The sequence below is a fragment of the Siniperca chuatsi genome, linkage group LG11, assembly GCF_020085105.1.
Source record: "Siniperca chuatsi isolate FFG_IHB_CAS linkage group LG11, ASM2008510v1, whole genome shotgun sequence".
In the NCBI taxonomy this organism is placed as follows: Eukaryota; Metazoa; Chordata; class Actinopteri; order Centrarchiformes; family Sinipercidae; genus Siniperca; species Siniperca chuatsi.
The window spans coordinates 9,143,258-9,170,455 of NC_058052.1; the positions used below are offsets into that span (position 1 = coordinate 9,143,258).

The 27,198-nt window shown below is 40.8% G+C and overlaps 3 protein-coding genes across 14 annotated transcripts in view; all 3 read right to left on the reverse strand.

Moving 5' to 3' along the window:
* Positions 1 to 150: 150 nt before the first annotated feature.
* Positions 151 to 4,658, reverse strand: LOC122884470 (hyaluronan-binding protein 2-like). 2 transcript variants are annotated; one of them, XM_044214437.1, is made up of 13 exons: positions 4,499 to 4,658; positions 4,026 to 4,296; positions 3,761 to 3,856; positions 3,504 to 3,614; positions 3,276 to 3,392; positions 3,062 to 3,172; positions 2,794 to 2,965; positions 2,613 to 2,710; positions 1,927 to 2,488; positions 1,678 to 1,820; positions 1,208 to 1,342; positions 836 to 981; positions 151 to 683 (listed from the first exon to the last, which is right to left on the reverse strand). In XM_044214437.1, exons 1-13 carry the CDS (start codon positions 4,556 to 4,558, stop codon positions 501 to 503), a joined length of 2,205 nt encoding a protein of 734 aa, XP_044070372.1. In that variant the 5' UTR covers positions 4,559 to 4,658; the 3' UTR covers positions 151 to 500. The 2 variants fall into 2 exon arrangements, with proteins under 2 accessions (XP_044070372.1, XP_044070371.1); XM_044214436.1 differs by having other exon boundaries at positions 1,927 to 2,518.
* Positions 4,659 to 6,111: 1,453 nt separating this feature from the next.
* LOC122884471 (probable E3 ubiquitin-protein ligase TRIML1) lies at positions 6,112 to 8,625 on the reverse strand. The gene is made up of 5 exons (XM_044214438.1): positions 7,767 to 8,625; positions 7,348 to 7,581; positions 7,154 to 7,200; positions 6,911 to 7,053; positions 6,112 to 6,813 (listed from the first exon to the last, which is right to left on the reverse strand). The coding sequence occupies exons 1-5, from the start codon at positions 7,884 to 7,886 to the stop codon at positions 6,242 to 6,244; spliced, it is 1,116 nt and encodes a 371-aa protein (XP_044070373.1). The 5' UTR covers positions 7,887 to 8,625; the 3' UTR covers positions 6,112 to 6,241.
* Positions 8,626 to 9,867: 1,242 nt separating this feature from the next.
* Positions 9,868 to 27,198, reverse strand: part of ablim1a (actin binding LIM protein 1a) — a 39,691-nt gene continuing 22,360 nt past the window's right edge. For 5 of the 11 annotated variants that reach the window (XM_044214451.1, XM_044214448.1, XM_044214444.1 and 2 more), the window contains 22 exons: positions 26,776 to 26,885; positions 24,579 to 24,705; positions 24,355 to 24,448; positions 22,309 to 22,396; positions 20,920 to 20,984; positions 19,772 to 19,849; positions 19,418 to 19,576; positions 19,131 to 19,175; positions 18,813 to 18,848; positions 18,558 to 18,687; positions 17,853 to 17,972; positions 16,951 to 17,055; positions 16,512 to 16,559; positions 14,892 to 15,032; positions 14,037 to 14,122; positions 13,707 to 13,830; positions 13,423 to 13,484; positions 13,098 to 13,158; positions 12,841 to 12,848; positions 12,252 to 12,326; positions 11,115 to 11,195; positions 9,868 to 10,904 (listed from right to left, as the gene is read on the reverse strand). In XM_044214451.1, coding sequence (XP_044070386.1) covers positions 10,791 to 10,904; positions 11,115 to 11,195; positions 12,252 to 12,326; positions 12,841 to 12,848; positions 13,098 to 13,158; positions 13,423 to 13,484; positions 13,707 to 13,830; positions 14,037 to 14,122; positions 14,892 to 15,032; positions 16,512 to 16,559; positions 16,951 to 17,055; positions 17,853 to 17,972; positions 18,558 to 18,687; positions 18,813 to 18,848; positions 19,131 to 19,175; positions 19,418 to 19,576; positions 19,772 to 19,849; positions 20,920 to 20,984; positions 22,309 to 22,396; positions 24,355 to 24,448; positions 24,579 to 24,705; positions 26,776 to 26,885 — 1,957 coding nt within the window. In that variant the 3' untranslated portion in view covers positions 9,868 to 10,790. Of the gene's footprint in view, positions 10,905 to 11,114; positions 11,196 to 12,251; positions 12,327 to 12,840; positions 12,849 to 13,097; positions 13,159 to 13,422; positions 13,485 to 13,706; positions 13,831 to 14,036; positions 14,123 to 14,891; positions 15,033 to 16,511; positions 16,560 to 16,950; positions 17,056 to 17,852; positions 17,973 to 18,557; positions 18,688 to 18,812; positions 18,849 to 19,130; positions 19,176 to 19,417; positions 19,577 to 19,771; positions 19,850 to 20,493; positions 20,539 to 20,919; positions 20,985 to 22,308; positions 22,397 to 24,178; positions 24,334 to 24,354; positions 24,449 to 24,578; positions 24,706 to 26,775; positions 26,886 to 27,198 lie in introns of those variants that run through there. The other 6 variants (XM_044214454.1, XM_044214446.1, XM_044214445.1 and 3 more) reach the window with 6 other exon arrangements.

Here is a 27,198-nt window from a genome sequence, read left to right on the forward strand (position 1 = left end):
CTTTCCAAAGAGAGCTGAAAATCCATATCCACCTGTCACCCAGGACATTTTCAAAGACCTTAAAGCTGGAGCACATTTTGTGGCTCATCAACAGAACATAGAACAATAGACAAATCAGCTTTTAAAAAATGATGGGAAAATGTAACCCTATTTGATTTTGAGCTGTAATTTTGTGTTTATTAAGGGGAGACTCTACAGGCGAAAACCAAGGAAACATGACATTTAGATGTACAGTACATTTCAGGTTTTTCTGTTCTAGGCCATTTGTTACAGGGAAAAACACATTAAACTGAAATGACACTGCACATTTACTCAACGACAACACAATTCGATTTTTTTTTTAAATGCTTTGTCAGTTTTTTTAATGGTTGAATTAAGTAGCATTTGAATTTAAAATGATGTTGTAGACCTGAAAAGCAAAATACCAGGTACAACTGTACAAAACCCAAAAGCTAAATCATGATGACTTAGACTTGCTCCATACATAACCAAGTCCTTGCCTATACTGAGGTTGCTTTTGGAGATGCTGCTTGCATCTTTGACTTGATCCACTGCAGGAAGTGAGTGACCCGTGTGTAGACTCCAGGCTTGTTCTGCCTTCCACATTTGTCTCCCCAGCTCACCAGACCATAAATTACATGGCTATCGTTCGGCTTACAAGTCAGTGGTCCTCCAGAGTCACCCTGAAACAAGAGAAAACAGCTGACCAGATAGCAAATGCACTGCTGCATACAGCTATTTTAAGAACTAACCTCAGATAATCAAATAATGACCTTAGTCATGCAGATATTTTGAATAATAGCATTCATTTAACTGGTTAGTTTCCTCTACTAACCTGGCAGGAATCCACCCCTCCCTGTAGGTGGCCAGCACAGAACATAGTATTATCCAGGATTCTGCCATAAACAGTGGGTTCAGAGCACTTTTTCTGGTTGATCAGCAGTACATTGGCCTCCAGCAGGTGGTTGGAACCATAACTAGCTGCAGAGATGAGGTGGCAAAATTATATTTAACCAATATAACAACAAATGCAACAAAGCTGTTTTTATTTTCAGTGGTTGTATGCAAATAAGATTAAAAAGATTCAGGGTCTACAGGGTCCTTTAAACTAAGAAACATTCAACCCTGAAGCGCCTCTAAAAAACAAAAGATCTGAATGAAAATGACGGCTTTTATTTTGTAGCTGAATATGCGAAAGTGGTCTTACACTGCTCAGTGGCACCCCATCCAGAAATGGTACACTCTATCCCATCAGGCAGTTGGCCATCAGGCAGACAGGCTGTCTTCACAAACTGGGTCTCAGTGGCACAAACTCCATCAGTGCCATTCAGCCTCAACAAGGCTTTGGAAACGCAGTTTGGGTAAACATCACAACAAAATAAAAAATGAAATGATAAAGTACTTAACTTCTTGTATTTTTACATCACAATCTCATTACTTCTACTTTTTACTATTTTTATAGTTTAATGCTGTACATTTCATCATTCGTATTACAAATGGTACTATTTGACTCTCTCCCTAATTGTTGACACTCTCACCAATCCTTAATTAATTAAAAAGGATCAAGATACAGAGGTAAGATGCCATCAGTAAGATCTTTGATTTAGATATTACATTTTGATATTGCTGGTAACATCAGTGCTTATTTTATTTAAATGAGAGAGAGAGATGGATCACCTATGTCATTGTAAACAGCTTCAGGAGTCTCCCTGTAGTTCTCATGTAAAATAGCTTCTTCAACATGTATGGTTTGCTCTGTGGGTTCCTCCATATTCAGTGACAGACTCCCCATAACCACCTGCATGTCCTTCGTTTGATCACTGTTCAAACACAAACAACACACACGATTAAGTCCACATGTGAACGCTATTCCACAATCAGTGTTTTGTGTTTTTTCAGATTTGTAGTCATTATGATTGTGCTTACATGCAGTGTCCAGCTGTCAGTACCCAGCAGCTCGCGATGAGAACTCCTCCACAGATGTGTCTGAATGGCTGGTTGGAGTTCTTTGGTCTCACTTGCAAGGACACCTGCCAGGGTACAGCCCCGGGAGCGACCTTCAGACCCCCAAAGATTCGGGTAATGACCTTTTTTGGCTGAGGCTTCCCACAGGTGGAGAACTGTGGCGGTGGAGCAGTGGCACCGGAGATGGGAGGAACAGAAGTGGGTGTAGAAGAAAGTTGTGGAGCCTGGCTGGGCTTCTCAGTCGTTGGGGGTTTGGTAGTTATTGGCTTGGGGATTGCTGTAGGTTCAGGTTTTGTAGGTTGGGGCTTGGGGATTGCTGTAGGTTCAGGTTTTGTAGGCTGGGGCTTGGGGATTGCTGTAGGTTCAGGTTTTGTAGGCTGGGGCTTGGGGATTGCTGTAGGTTCAGGTTTTGTAGGCTGGGGCTTGGGGATTACTGTAGGTTCAGGTTTTGTAGGCTGGGGCTTGGGGATTGCTGTAGGTTCAGGTTCTGTAGGTTGGGGCTTGGGAGCAGTGGGGTCAGGGTCTGTAGGGACAATTTCAGATGGCGCCACACCTGAAAACACACTCAAGAAGATAACAAGGAAATAACAACTGTTTTTGTTCACCACACTCATAATCAGGAAGTTGTCTGAAGCTTTAAAGCCGACCTGTTGGTTTAGGACACTTTGTCACATCACAGTAGTCCCACAGCAACTTGCAGCCTCTTCTGAAGAAACACCAGGGCTTACGATCTCCGTCTGGGTTTCTGTGTTATAGAAAATGTGTAAATGAGTGTCCTCTTGTAGATGTCCTCTGCTATTTGAATGCACTTATTTATTTTCTCTTGACCTGCAGAAGTTGTGAGGCCCAAGTCCATCTTTGTCCTCGAAGGAGTTGAAGGGATCAACTCCTTTCTCCAAGATGAAGTGAGAGTTCCAGAAGAGGCATTCATCGCCATCATCTGTCTCACTCATATTGCCACGATATGACTCTCCATCATCCACATAGCAGTCACCTGGGCCTAAGAAATATACCACATTCAGTCAGTATATGAGTAATGATGATGCATATATTTGACTGGGAAAGGGAAAACAATAATGTAGGGTGTAGTATTTACCAACATGGCAGAAACGTCCTCTGTACCCTGAAGGGCACTGGCAGTCAAAGTCATTACCATCCTTGATGCATATTCCACCATTCCTACATGGATTAGGCTCACAAACTGAAACTTTGGAGAAAAACAGTTAACAATGAAAGCTTGCTTTCAGGAACTGCAGAAACTTGTGGAAAAGAGGTATTCTGTCTTGTTTGGACAAAGAAATACTCCTTACAACTTGTGCAATCTGGAGGCTGGAAGGGCTCCTTGCATTTGCACTCATAGAACGGGAAAGTTGAGGTCAGCACACATTCACCACGCCCGCATTTACCTCTCGTACAAATTTTAGGACCTGAGATCATAACATAATAGTTTTGATTCATTTTTGCTCATTATATATTGTGCATATATGACCAATCTGCAATCCAACCACAGCATGGGAAAAAGGGAATTATTTTCAAACCTCTCTCGCATCTCTTTCCCTTGTAAGGTTTGGGACAATCACATTCGAATTTGCCCTTGCTTTTCTGCTCACACACTCCATTGTTCTGGCAAGGGTTTGGGTTGCATTGGCCTGAGAAATGAGAAAAGTCAAGACGGGGAAGCTTTAAATTAGAGCTTTCCAATGTAATATGGCCTTTTAGGTGACACGAAACCTTGCAACATCACACAGATTGGTATAAATACTTTGACAGAATACCTGAGTGTCAACTCTCTCACCTTCTAGCTTTTGAAGGTCAAAAAGCCAGCCATCGTTATCATGATCATCATCATCGTCATCATCACCAGTTCTGTTTATGATCTTAAAGAAGAAGTCTAAAAAAATGTTTCCTTTATTAGATATGAAGCTTAAAGTCTTCCTCTCTCTCTTACCCTATAAAACTAGATATTTACAGTGAAGCACTGTGAGGACTTACAGGATACTAAATGTCAAATATTGTTCTATTTATAATATGTTATAAAAGAAATAAAAAGAAGCACTTACCCTCAATTATGTCCTTAAATCGTCCTCTTATTTTGCCAGGTTTAGGTTGCCCACATCCCCTATCCCCATGATGCTCAGGTCTCCCATGCCCATGATGCTCAGGTCTCTCATGCCCATGATGCTCAGGTCTCCCATGCCCATGATGCTCAGGTTTCCCATGCCCATGATGCTCAGGTCTCCCATGCCCACGATGCTCAGGTCTCCCATGCCCACGATGCTCAGATGTCCCATGCTCAGGATCCTGATGTTTCTTGTGATTTTTATTTGCCAGCTGAATAATAATTTGACAGCACCACATGACAGAAGAATGTTTAAGTGAATTCATCTTTTTAAACAGAAACATGGACAACAAGCGCAACTGCATTTTATTCACAGCAGAATGCATTATCAAACATTGCAACAGTGTAAACAAGAGCCAATACATTTGCTTATTGCGGCACAATTGCTGTATAATATATAGAGTGAATACATACTTCAGCAGGTATGAGGAGCACCGCTAGGAAGAGCCAAAAGAAGAGGAGCTTTAGGTTCATGATGGAAGTGGACAACCAGGAGAGTAAAATGAGAGTGCGTTGTCTAGCACATCACTCACACTTTTCTAAACATTTGTGTAAGTACACTAACCTTTGATTCGCCGGGGGTGTCTGGCATCCATCCCTGTTGTTGAGTCAGTTTTATTTACTTTAGTTGTGCTCTTGGATAGGGTTTTTTTTTAGGACTAACAGGCAGAACAGTGCTCATGTTACCAAAAACTTATAATGAACAAATAAATGTTGCTAAATCAAAATCACTGTCTCTGCCACCCTTGAAACATTTTTCATATTGAAATTCATTCAAATGAATTTTGATCAAATAGGATAAGTGTGCGCTCAGATGCGACACAAGGGCTCAGAGAGCATATTTGCAAAGTCAATTGTTTGTTTGAATGTAGACTTTGGATCCACCTGCACTAGCTGCATATCAGGATACATTACTGTGTGCTTTTTTAGATTTCTTTATACATTTACAAAATCAAGTGCAATACTTATAGCATGATTGTATGCTGAGTCAAATATACCTTCCAAGTAAAACTGAAACCTTTTTTTAAACAAGACTTTGTCATAAAAAGAGAATATGTAAACTCAATATGCATAAAACACTGTTTTCATGGTCCCTTTTCTTAGTTTAATGAGCTTAGAGATGGGCCTCACTGCTTCTAATATTTCTGTACATTCATCTGACAGTTTAATACACATATACAGTACAGGCACTGATCGAAATGTGTAGTGTTCACATTTAACATGATTCCTTGTAAGGAACTATCTTTCTACTAGAAGTTTTTATCACATTGTGCCTCTATGTAATCTGAAATACATTACATTATTTCAAAGAGGAGCAATTCTGTATTAGCAAGGGTGCCACAATATGAAACCCTTTATAAAGGCTTTATTAATGGTTAATAAAGAATATAGCATGATACTTGCTTTCTCTTTTTAGCAAACCCTTTCATTAAGAAGATACTCCTGGACCTTAGTGGGAAAGGTTTGCAGAGCATCTGGTCCAAAATCCAATCCAATCCAGACAGATATTTCACAACCTGGCAACTTGTTCTTATTGCTCTTTTGACTTTATAAAGCATTAGTAGATGATTTTTAGCCATAGCAATGTCGTCTGCTGTTATGGTCCAGACTGAAATATCTCAAATCTTAGATGGATAGGCATGAAATTTTGTACAGATATTCATAGTGCACAGAAGATGAATCTGACTTTTACTATAGTGCCACCGTGAGGTTGTCATTTGTGGTTTTAAGTGAAATGTCTCAACATCTATTGGAGAGCTTGCCATAAAATTTGGTAGAACCATTCATGTCCCCGTCAGGATGAATTGTAATAACTTTGGTGCTCCACTGACTTCTCGTTGCACCATCATCAGGTCAAATTTTTAATATGTTCAATACTTTGGTTTATGACCAAATACCTGAAAAACTAATGACATTCTCATCAGCCTCAGTTGTACTTTGTGTTTAGTGCTGTGAATGTTAGCATGCTGATGTTAGCATTTAGCTCAAAGCACCACTGTGCATACAGCCTCTCAGAGCAGCATGGCTGTAGACTCAGTCTTGTTTAATTATTAACAAAGCCATTAGTTACAACCTATAAACCTTTAAAATTGGTGCATTATTAGAAAGTAGTGCCTCAGCAAGGAATTACTAAAAGCTTTTCTGTGGAGTTACTAATCAGAGATCACTGGTAGGATACAGAGCATTACAGATTACAATAGGCTTAGCATTGGTGCCATTGTGGTCATGACCAGGACAGAGGGCCAGGTGGAGGCAGTCTGAGAAGGTTCCTGTACAGAAGGAGAACAGCGGCATCATGTTGTCTGCCTCAAGAAACGTCACCAATCCTGCAGGGAAACTACACAAAACACCAATCCGACAGAAGCATTTTGTGAAAGGCAGCTGATGGGGCACCCCTCCGTGCCAGGCTGTATACTCCCCATCAAAGAACTCCACACACCAGGACTCGTCCCCCCGGCCCAGCCAGCAGTCCTCAGTGGTGCCCTTGCGGGGAATGGTGGGATAGGTGACACCCAGCTCCCAGTAAGTCTTCCCAGTCACATCAATCTCCCAGTAATGGCGACCAAAACTGAGGCCTTGCAAGCTGATAACATTGAGGGTGGTGTCAAAGCGTCCAGGGAGGTCAGGAAGTTGCTGCCAGGTGTCTGTGTAGGTGGCACTGTCACCTTGGGGGGAGATGATCAGCTTTGGGTGGGCCGTCTCTGGATCCAGACACACCTCACTGGAATCTGGAGACATATTTAACACATTTTATACAGGAAAATCTACATGTCAAAGAGGTCAAGTTGTGGTTATAAACACTATAGAAATAATGTGTGAACTGACAACTCTTGATGAGTTTCTTGATTATAGGGGTCTGTGAGGAGATAAGCAGAAGCATGTTGTTGGTGAGGCTGAGGATCTGGTCAGCTTTAACTTCGTCCAGGCTCACACTGCTCGGGTCTGTCCTGTTTAGCAGATCCATCACTCTGTAGGAGGCAGACCATAGTGAGAAATATCAGCTGCTGCTTCACTGCTTCATACTGAAGCTGTTGGGTTTTTTTTTAATTGAATTATGATGATCCATACCTGTCCACTGTCTCCACATCTTGCTGCTCAGGGAATGAAAAGAAAGACTGAAGAAAAGCAGAAAAATCAAGATTAAATGAACTTTGAAAGCAAAACGTTTTATATTGCATAACATTTTTAGTTCCCATATGCAAATGAGAAGGTATTCAAATCACATTTGGTTCACTGGATTTTACCACCATCAAGATAATCACCATTGTATCAGGCTCTGTGTCAGTCTGCTCCAGTGCTACAGTGAGTCTGGCCAGGCTCTGCTCTATCTCCTGGATTAGAGAACAGTTCCTTTCCATCAGCCCATCCAGGGCAGAGACAGCAGCCCGCTCCTCCATGTCCAGGTGGGACAGGGTAATCCTTAGGTCCTCGTCCAGGATGGACTGGATCTCCTGATATTTCCGTATGATGCACTCCCTTATCACTGAGGATGTTTTCTGAGTCAGGCAGAATCATTTATCAGTTTATTACACTGCCTGATCACAGGTGTAATTATAGTGTTGGTGTTTTTGTTACAGGATAACTGATGGAATGTTTAATTTTCAAATTTAATGTCACAATAAAGACAGAAAGATTTCATGTTGTGGCAAAATGTAATGTGGCTAGCCTGAACACAACTTACTGTGAGTTCTGATTGCCGTGCTGCCAGTTTTTTCAGTCTGTATTTCACGGCTTCCCTTTGCTTCTTTAGACACTCTTGGTGCTTTTCTAATGTCTCCTGTAGAAAGGGTTGCACAGACATTCAGCACAGCTCACTTCAACACCAGTCATGTTGTTTGTGGTGAAGTGCAGCTGCAGAAGCAGAAGCAGTTTATTATGAGACTTGATGTAGATAGCAACAAAGATTGACTGCCAGGAGTGTGTTTACTGTAACAACCATCTTGTCTTCAGTCTTTCTCTTCGACTGTTTATTAAAAGGCATACCATATGTTCTGTATTATGAGACTGTATTTTTAAATGGTACAGTTTCCTGTAGCAGCACTGAAGGCTTTGCTGTTCTGCTGCCACCTAATTAAAATGAAAATTATGCCCACTGATCTCCTCATTGCCATTACATGTCTGCAGTGTTGTGACCCAAGAGGCAGGCATCTGTCTTCCATATTCCCAGTGTCAGTGTGTGTCAGTGCTGCCTTCTCCAGGAGAAAAATTATGATTGTTGTGTCCACAATGATTAACATTTGCCCTGTAATAATTCCCCCTGTGAATGAATGAGGCCACGGCAGTGATGCAAAAAGTGAAAAAAGTGATGCATTGCATAATAGTGACACTATTTGACTTGTGCAGTTCATATTACAGAGCTAACATGGTCAAAGGAGAACATTTTTGTCATGACATTTTAAGGACTATACTGGCATGTTTGTGCATTTTTTACTACAAAGCACACCATGGTTTTCTACATTGTTAAAGTCCCCCTTCACCCACAGATACATTTTGCTTATTGTTACCTCACTTAGATGCTTCACTGTGCAGAATGATGTATGTGCAGAGTTTGACACTAGAAGGCTGTTTTGACGGTCCTCTGGTGAAGGAGGAAAGTTTCTCTGTGCTCGACCTAAATCTCAGTTTTAGATGCGTACGTACAAGCAGGTTTTTGTGACATCACAACTTGTTTGGAAGCCAATCCAATATGGTCCAGTATGCATCTTATGCAACTGTGATGTAAAAACTCGAAACCTCCAGTGCACATACACTGAAAATGGATTTTTCAGTGAAGGAGACATCTTCTGTGTAGTTAATTTGTCAAATGAACAATATTTGGATATTTATTATTTATATCTGGATTTTTCAGTGAGGGAGAAGGAGTAGATGTAATTTTAAGTATTTGTAACTGGTTTATTGAACTTTTTTGTGGAAAAACCATATCAGACAAACATTATTATTCCCAGCAGATTATTTTATATGTCCTAAAACAAGTCTGGAGAGGATCTTTAACTGTTTCTCCCGCCATCCAGGGAGCCACTGTTTAGTTAATTTCAGTATAGTATGAAAACTTTAAACATGCTTGAGGTAAGTTAACCATTTAATTGAAAATTAGTTTTGTCAGTTACATTATCATTGTGGGGTAAGTAAGTCAATATCAAGCATTGTCTTGAAAAGTCTTCAGAGTAATGCTTTACAGTAATGTTTAGGTGAGAGGCTCTGGCATTTGATATTTAATAAGAGTTAGCAGCTTTACAGCACTGCTTTCATGAATATAATGTTGCCATGTTGTTGGAAACAAAAACCCAGAGGATAAACAATAGGAAAACATGGATAATATAACCAGGAAAAAATGAATTTGGTAGTTTCTTGCATTAAAGAGGTTGCTGCAGCCAAGTCTCAGATGACTTCCCAATTGCACTTGAATGCATCAGTCTGGAGGAGGGGTTCAAATTATCATTGTTTGCAGCTGCATTAACACACAAAAATAACCAACAAAACAAAATGCTATTTAATGTTCACAGTGATGCATTATCTTTCTCAAGCAAGATTCAAATATTTGTGTGTTATATGAATTAAGACAAATAGCTGTTTGGAATGAAGGAAAACCTTATTAGTGTTTGTGAAGAAGGTCAATAGACTCCATCATCGGATTGGTCCCATAAAAGTCAACCAGTCCTCAGGCTACCTCTCATCCTGTGTAACATCACTGAGCCGGTGTGTTTATTGGTGAAATACAGAGAAGAAAACAGAGAACAGAAAAGAGGCAGTGGGTACCTTTGGTATAGCCGAGGATCATATGGTTCATGGTGATTTAAAGCTTTATTGGCTTAGATTTCAATACAACAAATGGCAGTGTGGGTTTTCATTTATAAAACAGTACTTTCAAATACAGTTGCTTCTTACATTAGGTGTTTTATCTATTTGTTGGTTACTGTATGTTGGATACGGCATTAAAATATATTAAGATTTGTACTTCCAATACATGTAAAGGGAAAGAGTCTGGCCATGTTTATGAGAGCCTGAGAAGAGAGACATTTTCTTTTTGTCAGGGTCAGATGAATGTTTGGCATGTACAGTAGGCAGGGGCAGGAGACTGACGATGTGTAGGTGCTTGGATGATTCATTTCCATGTAGATCCGGTAAAACAGTTGATGGGTCAGCTGACTGCTTTCCCAGTGGATTTTTTGTTTAATTCAAAGACTCACTGAGCCGATTCTTGCAAACTTTGGACTAAAACTGTTTCAGCCCAAGCGAAGGAAAGCTGACACATGTTCAAGCTACGAGCATGGACATTTCGTAATGGCGTCATGAGGTTCTACTGTACTTACAAAGTTCCACAGGAATCAACAGCAACAAATAGTAGGAAGAAACAAGCAAGAAAGAAAGGAATGCAGTTCACCTCAAAGCAAAGCAAGAAGTAAAACAAGCGCAGTCAAACCAAATAACATGACCCTATTTATCATTCATTCTCATTCTTTGCCATTTTTGAACATGGAAGAGATTCCCATTCCTTTTTTCCTGTGCAAGTCTGACTGGACAAATCATTCAGCTCACAGTCTCAGGAAGCATCAGAGCAAAAATAGTCCATTTCACTGCTTCCTTGATTATGCCAGGATAAAACAAAAAACCAGAAGAAAAGGAAAGAAACCAAAACCTACATCTAGATTACAGTTGTTGTGTGCTATCTGGATGAATGTACAGTATGTACATGCTGCTCTGAGTGCTAGAAGAGCTTGGCCTTCTTTTTCATGTCGTTGCGTTTCCACAGGGGAAGCCTGTCAAACTCCTGGATCTCCATTCCAAAGATGTCAAAGAACGTTTCAGGTGCTAAGTGGCGCTAGAATTGAGAACAAAGGTGGAGAAAACAAAGGAGGGGAGGGGGGTGTTCGTGGTTAGCACCGAAGCCGTAAAAAGGGTCACTGCAAAAATGACAAGGAGCAATGGATACTGCACATTCCTTGCTACAATTGTATTTGTGTAACATGTTATTTACACAAAGTAGAGAAATCCAGTATCAATTGCGGACACTCAGGTGGAAAACTGATACCTCCAGTCTGGTTCTGTCCACATCCCTGGGCAGTTTAGCTCTCCCTCTACTGGTTATCATGAGCATGTCATAGGGATACACCTTCAGAAGGAGACACTTGTCAGTGAACAGGTCAAAACCACAAGCTAGAGTTAAGCTTCAGAAACTTGTAAACCATTTTTATCAAACAAAACTGTAAAATTTGGATATTTTTGCAGTTCTGACTGTGGCAGAGGGAACACTGGGTGGGAGAACAGGTATGTGACAGGAGGCCGACTAGGAGTGAGAGCTGTTTTTTAGGTTGTCGGGGAAATGCAGGGTGCTATGGTGTGCACACTTTTTTTGGTGTAGAAACGTGCACTAGATTATGTAAGGGCAAAAACATGAAAACACAGTTATGTAACGGGCGGTATTTTTAGAGTAATTTAATGCAAACTAAAAAAAGAACTAACACCAGTAATGTAGGCCAAGTAAATCCACATGGGAATGATTGTCCTGGAAAACTGAGGTGCTTCTACTTTTCTAAATAACTAATCCCATTTGTACAAGAAAAAACTGGCAAATGATAGTTGTTAATTTAGCTGAATACTCAATAATAAGCAACTACAAGTTCTTTGAGGCCTCTGACCAACTCATATCCACACAGTAATATACAATCTCTTATATACTATGCAGTATATAGTGATATGAGTTGTTTGGATGACAGTCTGGGCGTTGGATTCTTCACTGTATGGTGCATACAGTATCCAGCCACTTTAAGTCAAAGCTATGTGCAGATGAGCATGGAGAAGCCAGCATGCTAAGCGCTAGAGTGACTCGGCAGCTCCTGAAGCAGCATGCTAAATCAGGGACCCGGCTAATGTGAGTCTTTCACCTCCAGTAAAAATCTCTTTTAGTTCCCTATTTCTTCCACCAATGTCCCCACACGACGAGGGTAAATACAACATGCTAATTGTTTCATTTCATCCTCCTCTTTTGGGCTGGTCTCTTTTTCTTAGTGGAATTGCCAAGTTTAGACTATCTCTAAATTAGTTGCAAAATGTATCCTTGTTTACAAGTTAAAATGCACTTCGGTGAGTGAACAATGTATACATTTTGTAACATATTTCAGTGTAGATTACAATGTTGTCATCAGTGCAAAAAGAAGAAGATACTTGCTTTTGGTTCCAACATATTAGGCATAGATACTCCCCTGTCCATCCTTGCAAGTGCTGCACGGCCATCCTTAATGTGCTAAAGAATAGAACATACACAAATGTAATATAGTGGAAGGGGACTGCAGGGTTAATGGCAATGAATATGTCCACTAATGACAGTGGGCACAGTTTTCACTGGATGGAGCAAGTAGCTTGGATACTGTTCAGTATCTTAATTAGTATTCAAGATGGGCAGTTGTTTGAAACTGAATGTCTCTGTAGTTTTTTTTTCCATTGTGAATATATTTAAATGTGCCATTTAGCTTGAGTCATAACATTGGTAAACAACACACAAAACAAGACATGAGGCGATGATTGTACATTGCATTTACAGTACACTGGTTCAGCTATTGGGCAGTGCATGTTTGGGCATTTGAAATCATTGCACTACATGCCCTGTAGCTGACATTAATCCAACAGTGATGCAAGCATGTAGCAGGAGTGGGCGGTGTGCATTCAGGGCAAAGTGTCTCTTGCAACCCATTGAGCAAGCAAATATATGATGCAAGGTGAGGAAGCATGCCTTGTGAAAAAGCAGATGAGACACATACCTGAAACTCTGCAGGACAACATGGGACAGAAAATGAGACTCACAGTTAATGGTTTTGCTGTCAAATCCCTTGCCAGGCTACTATCTACAACACTGCTGTCCCTGATGACACATTGTGTGAATCATTATGCAAATATTTCAAAATGCATGTTCATTTATGTACACATAGCAAGCCATTTTTGAATACTGATGCTGAATAGCTCTGGTGAAATTGGCAAGAGATTTCCATGGTGGCCACATTTTGGTAGCAGCTCTCACCTCTGCCTCCTCCACACATGTCACCATAGCTGTTGTACTGGGTGAAATCTGTTGACTGGGGCTGTGGGGAACACAGAAAACAGTACATGAACATTAACATATGGACATTTTGTTGATGATTTAGGACCAGAAAGGGATTTAGTTATAATTACTATGTATAAAACATGTACATAATTAGTGTTTCTGGCATTTGGTGCCAAGATATAATGCACTTAACATGCAATTTCTGCTTCTTCTTAACATTTTTCTGATTGTCATCCATCTGCATTTAGCTGTCTGTGTTACATAATCAACAGCAAACATGTTAGTATGAGTGAGCTCTCACCCGATGTAGCCCATTCCTTCCATAGCCAGGCAGAGAGTTAGTTTTGGTTGGAGAAGTTGGATCTGAAACATAAATGTTATTATATATATTTGGTTTGAGATTGAAAAAGATGTTGACCCAAATCAGGAACATTTACATCAACAGAGAAATGTAAGCAATGTCATAATCTAGACGTTAAAGTAAAACAAATGCAAAGATCTACAAGTGTTATATAGCACAGACCTTGTGTTACAGTACATTGCTGACAACTCGAGAGCATATTAGCTGATGAAGCTGCTCTGTACCTGCGTCACAGTTGGTCTGTTTGGGGTCGTAGCGCTGAGCAGAGAGGCTACGTGCGTGACGCTCCCTGATCTGTTCTTTTTCCATCTCTTCCTTCAGAATGAGCTTTCCCAAACCAGACTGAATCTACACACACACACACACACACACACACACACACACACACATTCAACTAATTTACAGTATATCCACAGATAATATCAATCCTTGACACAATGCATGTATGGCTTTCATCTGATTCATGGAGGATATATCACAAATACAAGAACCAGTGTGTGTTCATGTTGGTATTAGTTGCTCTTAAGTTGAAGAGTCAAGATGATCTCACTGACCTTGCTGAGATGTTCCTCCTGGAGCTGCTTTCTTTTTAAGGCCTCTTCCTCCTCCTCTTCTCTGGATCGTCTCCTCCCTTCTGAACCTACGGGTGCCGTACACAAGCACAAAAAGTCAGACAAAACACATACATATGCACCCATAAAGACACACACACACACACACGCACACACATCTTTCTGGAGGACACCATGCTGCTCATGTACTTGTATAGTACAACCAGATGAAATGCTTCATCCACAGTACAGTTTTTGAGAAAGACAGAAAGAAATGGCTGTTTAATTTGGCTGTAGAGCAGTGAGGAATACACAGTAAATGAGTAATAGGTGGACGGAAGAACACAAATGTGAGACAGAGTTGACGAGACAGACAAACAGAGGGACTTATTATTTGGCTACATTGACATGATGAATGTTTACACTTCATCATTCATGTCAAGATTTTACTGGATGTTAAATACACAGAACAGCACAATGTAAGACAGACAGACAAAAGTCAGTTTGAAGTCATTCTCAGTTATCTCTGTCCAAGTCATTTGTGGCACTATTGTGTATAGCAAGTGCACCCACCATGTGCAGCAAGTGAATGTAAAATGGTGAAACTGATGCTACCTCAAGCAGAAAATAATATGGCAGCAACAGAAACCAAACAACGCTTCTGCTTTGTGCAAGCAAAACTTAAAGACAAATACTGTAATGCCTGAATAACAGCGTGAGCTCTGAAAGAAGCAGGGATGCAGTTAAGCTTTTGGGGCAGCTAGAAGGGAGAAACAAGAAGAGTTAGGTTGTCGTGAGGTGTCTATTGTACCACTAGAAGGTAGCAGTGCAAGCATGCCCATCAGGAACCTACTGTACCTAATACAGTGAGAGAGTAGGGCCAACGGTTGCCCTCACTCCGTGAGCTGTCATCTGGAGAGGGAGCATGGGCTGCGGGGAAGGTGGCGGATCTGATGATGTCATCAGCAGACTTGATTTGGTGTGCTATGGCAGCTGTATCTAGGTTGGTAACCATGGGAACTGATCTATCAGCGTCTGGGTCACAGTCTCAACCACAGGTAAACATCTTAGCACCATATGATCGTCAGGCTCAAGGATCATTTAATCCTGGGTCATTCCGTCTACAATGCAAAAAATGCCTTTCCTAACAAGTCACTGAATATTGATAAAACCTTAAATCTAATCTTCTGAAATAAGTGGTGAGGAACTGCCAGTGGGTAAGAGTCAGTGTGGTTTTAAGGACGTTTCAAGGATGATTTTAGTGACATCTTGCACAAGCAAGATTGCACCTGTTCTGAGAAACATCACTTAATTGAAGAAAAGTCTTAAAACCAGCTGGCGTGCATTGTAGGCCTACACAAGTGAAATTTGCTCTTTCACTTCTTTTTTCAGATCCATTTTAGAGCGAGACTAAGCAACTTTTGACAAGAAATAACACATTCTTCATTCTTGAGTTCATAAGCAATAAAACGCACCCTTGGTCAATTCACTACGCTCAGGGGTTTTGCTGCCTGACCTGTAGTGGTTAATGTTAGCTAAAGTTAGCAAACTTCAGATAAATATTACAGTGTAACTGACATTACTGAGTCAGTTCGCTGACTTTCACTCTTTTCTTCTTGTGCTACTGTTACATTACCTTCTAGTCTGTCACAGATGAACATTTCAATGATTTTATCACAAAAGTAAAACAAGTAAACATATCGTAGCTAGCCAGAAGACATGTTGTGGTGCCATTTCTCTTTCTCTTAGTCAGGTTGACTTTAACGCAAATTACTCATTATATTGTCATTGTCACAAGTCAGCAACAGTTACATAGTCTTGCTTTAAGAATAGACTGACTATAACATTACTACTGTGACTTGTTAAGTTGGACAAAGTGCAGTGTAAAGCTACCGGTCAGACAGAAGAGGATTGGAGACAGACTTCAAACAGTGCTCATACACTGACACTGGGGGTGACTACATGGTTAGATGAATAGCCTACACAGTTTCAGTTGATTAACAAAAGCATTTTCAGTAAAGAGTCCAGCTCAGTAACATAATTACCTAGAGCAATGGTTCCCAACCTTTTTGGTCTAAGGTAGGCTACCCCCACAGCCCTTGGTTTGGTCAGCAATCGTACTACCACTTGGAGTGAAGCTGAATGTTCCAACCATTTATCCATTACTTTTAGCTACCTGTTTAGACTTATGTGTTCGCTTGCTAACTAGTTTTCACCCACTCTTACATAATTGCAAAAGGTAGTGTTCGGGTGTTATAGCTGCATTAATATATGGATATATTCTTTTAATCAAATCATAATTTCTATTTTTTCAATTTATTTGAGCTCCTTCGAAATCTTTCCACGTACCTGGGGTACAAGTAGGCCTACCCCTGGTTGGGAATCACTGACCAGTATTACTCTGAATTAGTACTCAGACAGACATTTTCCCCTTCTCTTCTTACAGTAAAACAGGCTCTACTATAAGATGAAAGGTACCGTGTTGTTTGTAGATGGGTGGTTTTCTGTAGATGTTGCTCCCCTGATCTGAAAACATTCAAATACAGACAGAAAATACATTTACGGAGTATACAGTGCATCTATTATACAAATTAAAAATGTATTGAAAACAACTCAACACCAAGCGATGACGCATAGGGATTACATTGAATTTCGCCCTTTTTCCTGTGATACATCTGTATAGTTGTGAAAGAAGAGTGGAAAAAGCAAAAGCTGATCCCAAATGGAGTATAATGACAGATAGATAGATAGATAGATAGATAGATAGATAGATAGATAGATAGATAGATAGATAGATAGATAGATAGATAGATAGATAGATAGATAGATAGATAGATAGATAGATAGATAGATAGATAGATAGATAGAAAGAAAGAAAGTAGGGACGAGCAGTGACAGGGTGCGCTCCAGCTCCTACCTGGGAGGTGGAAATGTTTAGGGGTCTGAGAGAGAGGCGGGGTGACCGGCCGGCTGTCGGGCCTGAGCGGGAGGGGGGAGCTCCGGCCACTCGGCGGGTCAGTGCCTCCAGTGAGAAGAACCAAGAACAGAACATGAGCAGGGATACTAAAGGGGAACCACAGTCTGAACGGTGCAACACACAGGGACCAACGGGACCAGTTGAAGTCACTTTGAGCGAATGGGAGACATTCTGGTTGGTTTGGATAAATGCAGTTAATGGAGCTGTATACTATGTGCAAGATGAAGGTACAAAAGCGGATCAAACTAGCAGAGTTTAAAATAGCGAGATCAAATGTTTGGGAGATATGTTATGAGTCATGAAGTATAATGTCTGTTAGCTTGTTGTGTAATATGAATTCACAGTTCAATAAGAGTTAAGAAGTTAATACCTCCCAGCATGCAATGGCAAACCTATATTGCAAAACCTTACTTTTTATCTCAGCCTTACAGTTTATTTGGGTCTGGAGACTTATTCTGACAAGGCAAAAATGTCATCCATCATCCAACATTCGGGGAACTGCCAGTTTGGATATTGGATTTGGATTACTAGTATCTCTCAAGTGCATGCAAAGCTGCAAAACACATACACAAAGAGCCTGTCAGCTACTTTGGCAGCTACTTTAGTCAAAGGTGAATAAATGCATGCTAGTTAGTGAAGAATCAGTGCCTTGCCTGCATGGCTTTGACCAAGACATGGGTTTGACCATTCGGGATGGCAGTTATAGTCTAATGAGAAATGGCCATGGATCAAGAATGACAGATGGGGCATTGACGGGAGGTGGCATCCCAGGCGACGATGGCGATGATGTGTTGCCTTGGGGGGGGGGGGGGCAGCGGAGAAGAGTGGAGTGGGGCCCTTACCTTGGCTATGGGGGAGGAAGTGGTGTCTGAAAGGGGAGGTGGGGCGGGAGTCACTATTTCTGGAGCCCACACTGTTACTGCACAGGGAGGAGCAGAGCTTCTGCATGCCTGTCAGAGCCTCTGCAGGGAGGGAGGGTGCGGGACAGGGGACAAAACCCCAGGACCAGGCAGCAGAGGTGGACAATTTGGGGAGGAGATAGAAGGTGAGAAGTTGAGGGACAAAAGAAAAGGAAGATATACAGGAATCAAATGTCGAAAAGAGGAAATAAAAGACACCCATAGTGAGAGGTAAGGAGTATTCAAGATGAACAGTAAGAAACAAGGAAGACCATTACATTTTAAAATAAAACTTTTTAATGGAAATACTAGTAAACTCAAGAGAAATTGTGTTGTTAAAGGTGCAAAATTGACTTTAATGTTGTTATTCTGCAAAAGGAGGTATTGTCCATCATGTCAAAGTATTACAAGAAAAAAAAACAATAACATAACAACCCAAAGTCAATTTTAGTGAAGTTCCCCTTTAAAGTTGTAAATAGATCAGAAGATCTAGCTAAGAGAACCTTAAGGTGGATGGCTCAGTGAACTCATCCTAAGACCAGTAAAGATCTCATCGATCCACTTTATAAAAACCCTGGAATCACTGATTTTCAGCATACATGTGCAAACACAGACGCACATACACAAATGGTCTTTTTAAGTACTCACCTGGCCTGTGAAAATGCTGTGGTGATCGTGACAAAGTGGGGGTGTAACCATGGCGATTATAAACTGGTGATCCTATGGAGCCCTGACTGGTGGACCTTTGGAGAATGCGTTCCCTCCTGTCGTAAGATCCCTGACACAGGCACACACGGGTTATTACACAAACTGCTGGGATTGATGAGAATAGAATAGAATATATTATACACGCATTTACATCGCCTTCAGGGGACAGTGAATTTGACAAAATTATATGCTCACCTCACCGGGTGGGGTTGGCGACATGTTTCTTGAGGACTAAAAAAAAAAAAAAAATATCAAACAAGTCTGAATTATAACTTTGTTTCTCAGACCTTCTTTGAAAACAAGACAGTTTATCTAGATAATATTAGACTGCTCCACAGAGGCAAAATGAGCCCAGACAGCCAGACATAAATATCTATCTGCTGATTTTCCACATTTTTGCAAGCTGTGTACCTACAACGTACATGGTCTCTTTTTTATGTGATGCACACATCTGTTTCTTCCTTTGCAATTTAGGATAATTTATCATCATCAGCATACGGTGATGTATCTTACCTTGTCATCGGGCAAGGGGGAACGCTCTCTCCTGGCAGTGTGGAGCTGCGAGGGACACAGGAGTTCAGTACTGCATAAAAGCTTTTATTAAAGCATGAAAAATATCACAAAATCAGTAAAGACTCCTTTGTGTTAATGGGGGTTTTTTGATGAGGAAAAGTCCTACTAGAGGAAAACCACAGCAAAACAGGGGATAATTTGAGGAATATTTCTCTTAATGCACAGTACTGTGTGTGCATAAAGATGATGTGCATGCTGGAAAAGATGCATGCGGTCTGTGTGTTTACCTCTCCCACACTCTCTTGTCTCTCCTCTCTCTCATCCAGGGAGGTGGTGTACAAAGGTTCATAGGTAATAAGATCAGGGCGCTCAATGTCATAAATGGCTTTGACTTTTGGAATGGCAGCTAGGTCTCTGTAATCAAGGATCTCATTGTCTACTTTTGCCTAGGGAGACAAATAAAGACAAACATGCATACACACACAAGGGTAAATTAAGATTACTACTGTAAACAATGCTATTACCGAACAAGGTGCAACTGTCAAAAGGGACTGTTATAAAAAGGGAATTTCTGACAAGAGAGAAACGCTGTCTGTATCAAAACAATCTATTTAGACATATTACTTCATAACATTTCTTACATAGATCGTGTGACCCGGTGAGCCAGGTATGCTTGAACCAGGTCTGGAACAAATACTCTCGGATGACGACCTCGTAGGCTGTGAGAAGACACACAAGTGGCTGTTAGTCACAAGGTCTGTCAGGCAGTCAGTCTCCCATGATCCACAGCCCCCTGCCATCTGCTAATCACCGTGATTTTTACCCAAAACACTCCAACATTACACCGTTTGGCCTTACTGTATGAGCGATGAGAGGGAATTGCAAACCCTGTATATACGTTTCGTTAATCACATGAAGTACTTTGAAATACTAACATGTCATCTCATGATTAGGTCATTCATTTGCAAATTTGCAAAGTGAATGAGTGCTTTAGCGCTGTGATTTTATGCTCTTAAGAACCTCATGCCTGTTTATGGGAAATGAACAGTTTGGATAGCAGCAGCAGGTCTGAATGTAGCGTAATTAAATGAGCTTTTCACCTAATGGGTAAATGGGGTTTCGAAAAGACAAATTAGTCGTCTGTGATAGCGTGTCAGCTCGTCCAAATGTGTGTGCATCTTTGTCTCATGCACCTTTGATATGAGCTAAGGTGTTAAAAGACAAGACTGAATGGCTCAGTATGACACACAAAGAGGGCACTGCAGGCTGCCTCCAGCAGAGGGCAGCATACAGTGCATCGTGTCCTATGTACATGGTGGAACACAGGATGATGCCATCTCATAGCCAATAGCGAATACAGTACCTGCCTTTCTGTTTTTTGGAGGAATAAGAGGGACGGAGGCAATAGCTGTGGAGGAAGGGAGAGGGGGGTTCACAGGACATCACACAGGGGTTGTGCCTCTCCAGTCCGACTCACAGTTCACACATACATCAAGGCGAACATGTCAACATGTAAATACGCACATGAACGAATATTTATACACACATGCACACATGCAAAGGCACACAACACCACCTCAATAGGCAAGTTATCATTATTATTCAACCACAGTAGGTTAAAGTTTAACAGTTCAGCAAGGGAGCGGTAACAGCCTGTGCAGAATCCCTTGTTACATATTCCGAATTCCTGTCTTTTCCGGTTAAACATTGTCATGAGACACGAACAGAAAGGTGATTTCAGTCAAGACAAAGTCATGGACAATGGCGTCAGTGACGCCCAAATTCCTACCCGCTCCCTGTGTCTCTCCTCTGTTCTAGTGGTGTTCTTGCAGCCAGGATGCCAGACTGTTGATCCTGAGGAGGAAGACAGAGAGATACATTTTGAACAACATGCGGAAATAAACTATATTCACATTATTGAAATATGTGGTTTATTTGCATATATGACTAAATTCTGGATATACATGCAGATGGGTGACAAATCAAAGGACTTAATTAAAGGCTGTCTAACACACACCTGGTAGAGAGTAGATAGGAAAAATTTAACTACGCAAAAGAAAGTTCAAATTCCTGCGCACTGTCAACACTGGGTTTACTGAAAATGCAACATTTCGGTCACATACCTTCATCAGGCATCAAACTCACAATATCAAACAACATCATCTTTACACTAGAGCCACAGGCAGCAACAACTAATCAAAAAGGAGTCAAATTAAAAATACCTGAGACAATTACACCATCAAAAAATGTATTACTAATTATAATCACTTGCCAGTCCAGTATTTTTTTATTTCCATTTTTCCTGTTTGTTTATTTATCAATTATTAATGATTTAATTGTCTCAGGTGTTTTGTGATTTACTCCTTTTTGACTGGTTGTTGCAGCCTGTGGCTCTAGTATAAAGGTTTCATATTTTGAGTTTGATGCCTGATGAAGGTCTGTGACTAAAATGCTGCATTTTCAATACACTTAGTGTTGACATTGTGCAGGAATATTTTTTTTATTTGTCAAACTTTCTTTGACAAATCAAAGGAAAAACCTACAAAAACGATCACATAACAATAGCAGATGCTTCCACACAAGGGGGTCACTGAATGGTGTATTGAGTATGAAAACGATGTGAATCATAAGCTATGGCCTTCGCAGTCACCAGCTCTCAACCCAACTGAACACCTATGGGAGATTTTGGAGTGACGTGTTAGACAACGCTCTCCACCACCATCACCACCATCAAAACACCAAATGAGGGAATATCTTTTGAAAGAATGGTGTTCATCTCTTTAGCAGTTTCAGAGACTTATAGATGGAGCTGGATTAATGCTGTTCTGTCCACTTGTGGTGGCCCATTACTTTACTAAGATGGCTTTTCAGTTCACTTCACTTTCTTTGCCATGTGGCCAGAGTCAGTGGAATTTGTTTTCAGTATAGCATCAAAATAAATGCTCAGTACACAGTGTCAGTATATATACATATATATACATACACAGTATATGTCGTAAAATATGCCATTAATCCCCACGCCAATGGGTTTAAAAAGGTTTTTAAATAGGTTTCATCGCCCTAGGCCATACTCAGCCTACAGAGAAGCATGCAATTCTTCAGTTTCTGTTAAAAAATAACCAAAAGTGGAGTAACAAAGTTTTCATGTGACAATGACAATACGGGTAGGTCTGCTCACCTTGTAGATACATCTCTTCTCCTTCTGTGAACATCTGATTGCACCTGCTGCATCTCGCACAGCTGGGGTGGTAGTGCTTATCTCCTGCCTGGAAAACACAGGGCGCACATAACAGACTTGACATTGCAGGAAAATGAAGATCAGTGAAGCCTGCAGTAAAGCGAGTGAAGCGGAGCTGTGACTTCAAGGAAATAAACCCAGACTCTACTCTCTGTTAGTGCAAGGGATAGTTTCATCAGATCCTGTGTACTGGTAACCGATCTCCCTTCCTTCAAGAACAAGTGTGAAATTGTGGCACTGGGCAGCCGTTAGTGAATACGTTCCCCTGAATCTGGTCTGCAGGCTTCCTGCAAATAAGGTATATCTCAACAGTTCGTGTGGGAATGTGAAATCATTTAATGTATTCCAGTCATATTCTCTTTCAGTAAGAACTTCGAAAAAATGGTAAGATTGTTCTGTTCATGACCACCATGACATCTGCCTGTTTGACACAGTCAACCAGCCTTCAGATATCTGAGTGTTCCTCTTTGTGATAACCAGCACAATGCAATCCAATAAAATGATCTGAAACTAGAGCGCCTGAATTTCCATCTACACTGATGTGGCACTTTGCATGCAGAGTGCGCCATTGGGTGATAAAAACCCAAATGAAATTCTGCCTGCTGTATAACAGCCCTCAGTAACATTTCAGCTGGCAAGTGGCCACTCAGAGATATGGAGCCAATGACTAATATTTGCATTTTCCATTTTACTATATCAAAAAGTCAACAGAATGACTATAGCAGACACTTCATAGCACCTCCTACCCAATACTCTCCTCACGTACACTGTAAAACTGAATACCTCTCTCAAGGATAATAAAGGTACTTATGCTATATGTGTAGTATGCCATTAAATACTCTCCCTTTTTCTCTCCACTTTTAATAGCTGCATTAATTACATCTGCTTTAATAAGCCATTCACATTGCACTCCCAGAGGAGCAGACAATATGCAAACCCAACGATGGCTACACGGTATTTGACCTGGGTCTTGGGTCAGTGATCAGACAGACTGCTATGGCTTTGGCCCCACTGATCCATTGGCAGCAGCTCAGGGGTGAGATGCTGAGGCCTTTTCCTATTGTCATAAAGGCCTGCCTTAGTGCTGGATTACTGTAAGCCTAGCTGGCTGGCTAGCAGTGACATTTTCATACCATCAAATGACACATAACTCAGTGTCTGATTGGATCACTGTCTGCAGAACAGACAGGCTAGCACTTGTTCAAGAGACCAGTGAACAGAGAGAGTGTCAATGGCAGAGGTGCTGCTAATATTTTATATAAACTCGGCTCAGACAACGTTAATAACGCTCAAACAAGAGTTTTATAACAGTTGCATGACATACAGTATAAATGAATAATGATCACTTCTTAAATGTCGGATAACATTGGGTGTTTTATGTAATATTTATATAATTTGCGGCAAAGCAAGCTTCTATGAGTGTGCAAGCATGTGTATTTAGACAGAGTTAAAAAGACCTAAAAATCTGCTAAGAATTAATCTTTTAGTTGAATACAGTCATGTCAAGAGTCTATTTGGCTCTGTGATGAAGAGATTACACCGGAGATTATCGAACTACATTTCACAATTCCACTCCAATGCAACATCCTCTGTCTGTACGGGAAGCAGAATTTAGATGTTGCCAGCAACTCAAAATGTGTTAACTATGAACTTCTATGTACAATATGTAACTCCACATAATGCAAACATTCATTTGAAACGTTAGGTATACTTTCCAAATGTATCTTCTGTGACTGTAGTTCTTAAATAAACCTTAAGGACTCAAATTAAAGTGAAGGTATTAGTTCCCTTAGAATTTTTTCAAACTTACCTTCAGCAGGATTCAAATGAAATCCGGTTGCAATATTAATTAAGTCTGTTTACAGAAGCATATTATACATTCCACATCAGATAGCTGGCTGCACAGACAGACATCTGCCTGTACAAGGGAGCCAATCAGAGGGAGGCAGTTGAAGAATGTGATGTGTGCATGTGTCTGTGTCTTACCTCTAGCACCTTCCCTGTGATGAACTGATGACACGCCTCACACTGAACTCCAAAATGGATCTGGTAGTCCTTCTCACAGTAGGGGGCGCCATCCCTGAGAGGAGAGAGGCAAATCTAAACACCAGGGGACTTGACAGTGAAATATCATATTGTGTGTGAACCTTATGCAGGCCTGAATTTGACCCAAGTAGCCTGTAATTATAGTACAGATCTGAGCTGCTTACTTGCTGATGTACTCCCCGGTCAGCACTTTGCTGCAGGCCTTACACTTAAAGCAGCCCAGATGCCACTGTCTGTCCAGTGCTAGAAGAGCCTGTCCGTTCTTAATGTCTCGACCACATCCTGCACAATCTGTGAAAAGCAAAAGTGGCATGGCTTAAAAATGCATAAAGTGTTCTCACAGCAAAAACTATAAGAAAATACAAAAAGAGAGCAAGAAAATACCTACAGAGTGAATTTATGCTCGCTTGAAGGTTTGTTTCATGTAAAAACACAGCCTTTAATGGGCTTACAATATTAACCGGGGGGTAAATTATTGCATGCAATGAGTGAGACAGCTTGTCAGTTATGACCCAAGACACTAGATGGTGATAGAGGGTAACCAGCAATGTTCTGACAGCTGCCTCGTTCTATCATCCACATCTCACTTACCATGGCTCTAAAAGCTCCATCCATATCCAAGTAGGATCCTGAGGCTCAAAAATTGTAAGAGGTTGGTTTCTAAAAGAACAATCATCTTGTCATCTCATCTTTAATGAACACAGGATGAAAGCAACGCAGAGCTCACTGCAACCACAGGGGACGATAACTACGTAAGGCATAATGAGGTTGCGATGAAGACGTGAGGAGAATCAGCATGCCTTATTTATAGGTGACCTTGTCTAAAAGCTCTTCAAATGCCAACAGAGAGACCAGTGGGGGTGAGAGAGAGAGAGAGAGAGAGAGAGAGAGAGAGAGAGAGAGAGAACAGGAAGAAGAGGAGAGGAAAGAGAAAGAGGGGGAGGATGAGAAGACTTGGAAGAAGAGGGGTTTGAGGGCTGCACATTCTCTGTTCCACAGGAAAGGAAATGCATGGCCATGCATTATTTAGCAAGGCCTTGCTTGGTGGTATTTATAAAGGAGCATGGCTGGTCAAACACAAGGCTGTTTCACGAGAAGAAGAGAGGCGGAAGAACTCCCTGAATGATACCCCTACATCATTCAGTCTTCAAGCATAACTGGGTTGCAGGAGAGCTCCTTACAAAGTATCTTCTGCTATACTTTACTGTTACGTGGAACTGTTGAGTAGTACCAGCTACAAACTGTTTTACACACTTACTTAACCCCTTAACATTTTTCCTTTTTTATTTCCCCCTAAAGGAATAGTTTAATATTTTGAGAAATATGCTTATTCGACAGTACATGCACCTCCGCTTATTAATATTATTTATTACATAAGTAGTTACATTGTACTTTAGACTGTACTTTCATCATCAACCAGTAAACCCACTTGGTACTTGACACTTAGTTTATCTTATACTTATACCGACATGATACTTAATTTATTTCTGACCTGTTTTATAGTGTTTATAGTGTATCATATCGTTTTCTAGTACTTTCTCCTGTGTGCACTGACGTAAAGACGAGCTACTGTAACAAAGAGTTTCCCTACGGGGATCAATGAAGTATTTCTGATTCTGATTCTGATATTCGCTATCTTAGCGAAGAGTTAGAGGATAAGAATGATACCACTTGTCTGTTCAATATGAAGCTACAGCCAGAAGTCATTTAGCTTAGCTTAGTTTAGCTTAGCTTAGCTTAGCTTAGCGGCAGCTGGAAACAAGGGGAAACAGCCTGGCTCAGTTTTCAAAATCTGCCTACCAGCACCCACTAAACCTGAAGACCTAAAACATTATATCTTGTTTGTTTAATCCATACAAAAATCAAAGTGATGAAGTAAAAACGACAAGTTGTAGGTTTGCTAAACTAAGCTAACAGCTGCTGGCTTAAGCTTCATATTTACCGTACAGAATGGTATCAGCCTTCTCAGCTAACTCTTAATGTTCACAATTAAATATTTATAAAAGTTTTAAAGCCTAGATTTGAACATTTTGGTTGGTGTTTAATTAAATTTATGCTAATAATGTGTGGGCAAGATGACTGATGTAGACCTGAAAATTATTCGTCACAGCACAAATATCACAGCTAAAATGACAACAGCGACATTAAATGTCATGCATGAATCATACCTGAAAGCTCTTTTTTCCAGACTTTTTGTTTTTCTAAAACTTTTTTAATTCCTTCAAGTAATCCACTTTCACTTTGAATCCTACTGCAAACTTCCCAATTCTGTGTGGAAGCCAAAATAGCATCATGTGAAAGCGAATGCCTTCCTGTGCATTAAACCTGTGTGCATGTGTTTAATAGACAATGGCTACTTACTGCTGGAGCCCAGGATGTCCTTTGGTCCTGGAGACATGGGCTCGACACAGTATTGACACAGACAGTCCTTCCCGTTAAAGGTCACCCTGTCCCCAGCAGGGAACGGTCGTCTGGAGGCAAAGTGACATCAACAATTGGTCAACAAGACATGAGAACTGTGGCCCCGTGGTAAGCATAAGAGTTTATTAGCTGTGGCTTGCAGGCTGTCTGATTGGGCTTAAGATGACAGGACCTGATGATGTGGATGTGTGTCAACACAGTGTTCCCGAGGAGGCCATTTAATCAGGATGTGAGTATCACTGTATTGAGAAGCTGTACACAAATGCAAGGTAACTCTACAGAGCGGCATTTGTGGAGATTTTGGTCAGAATCGATAGATATAATGGAAACCAATGAGCAAATTCAGGTCAAAGTCAGTTAAAA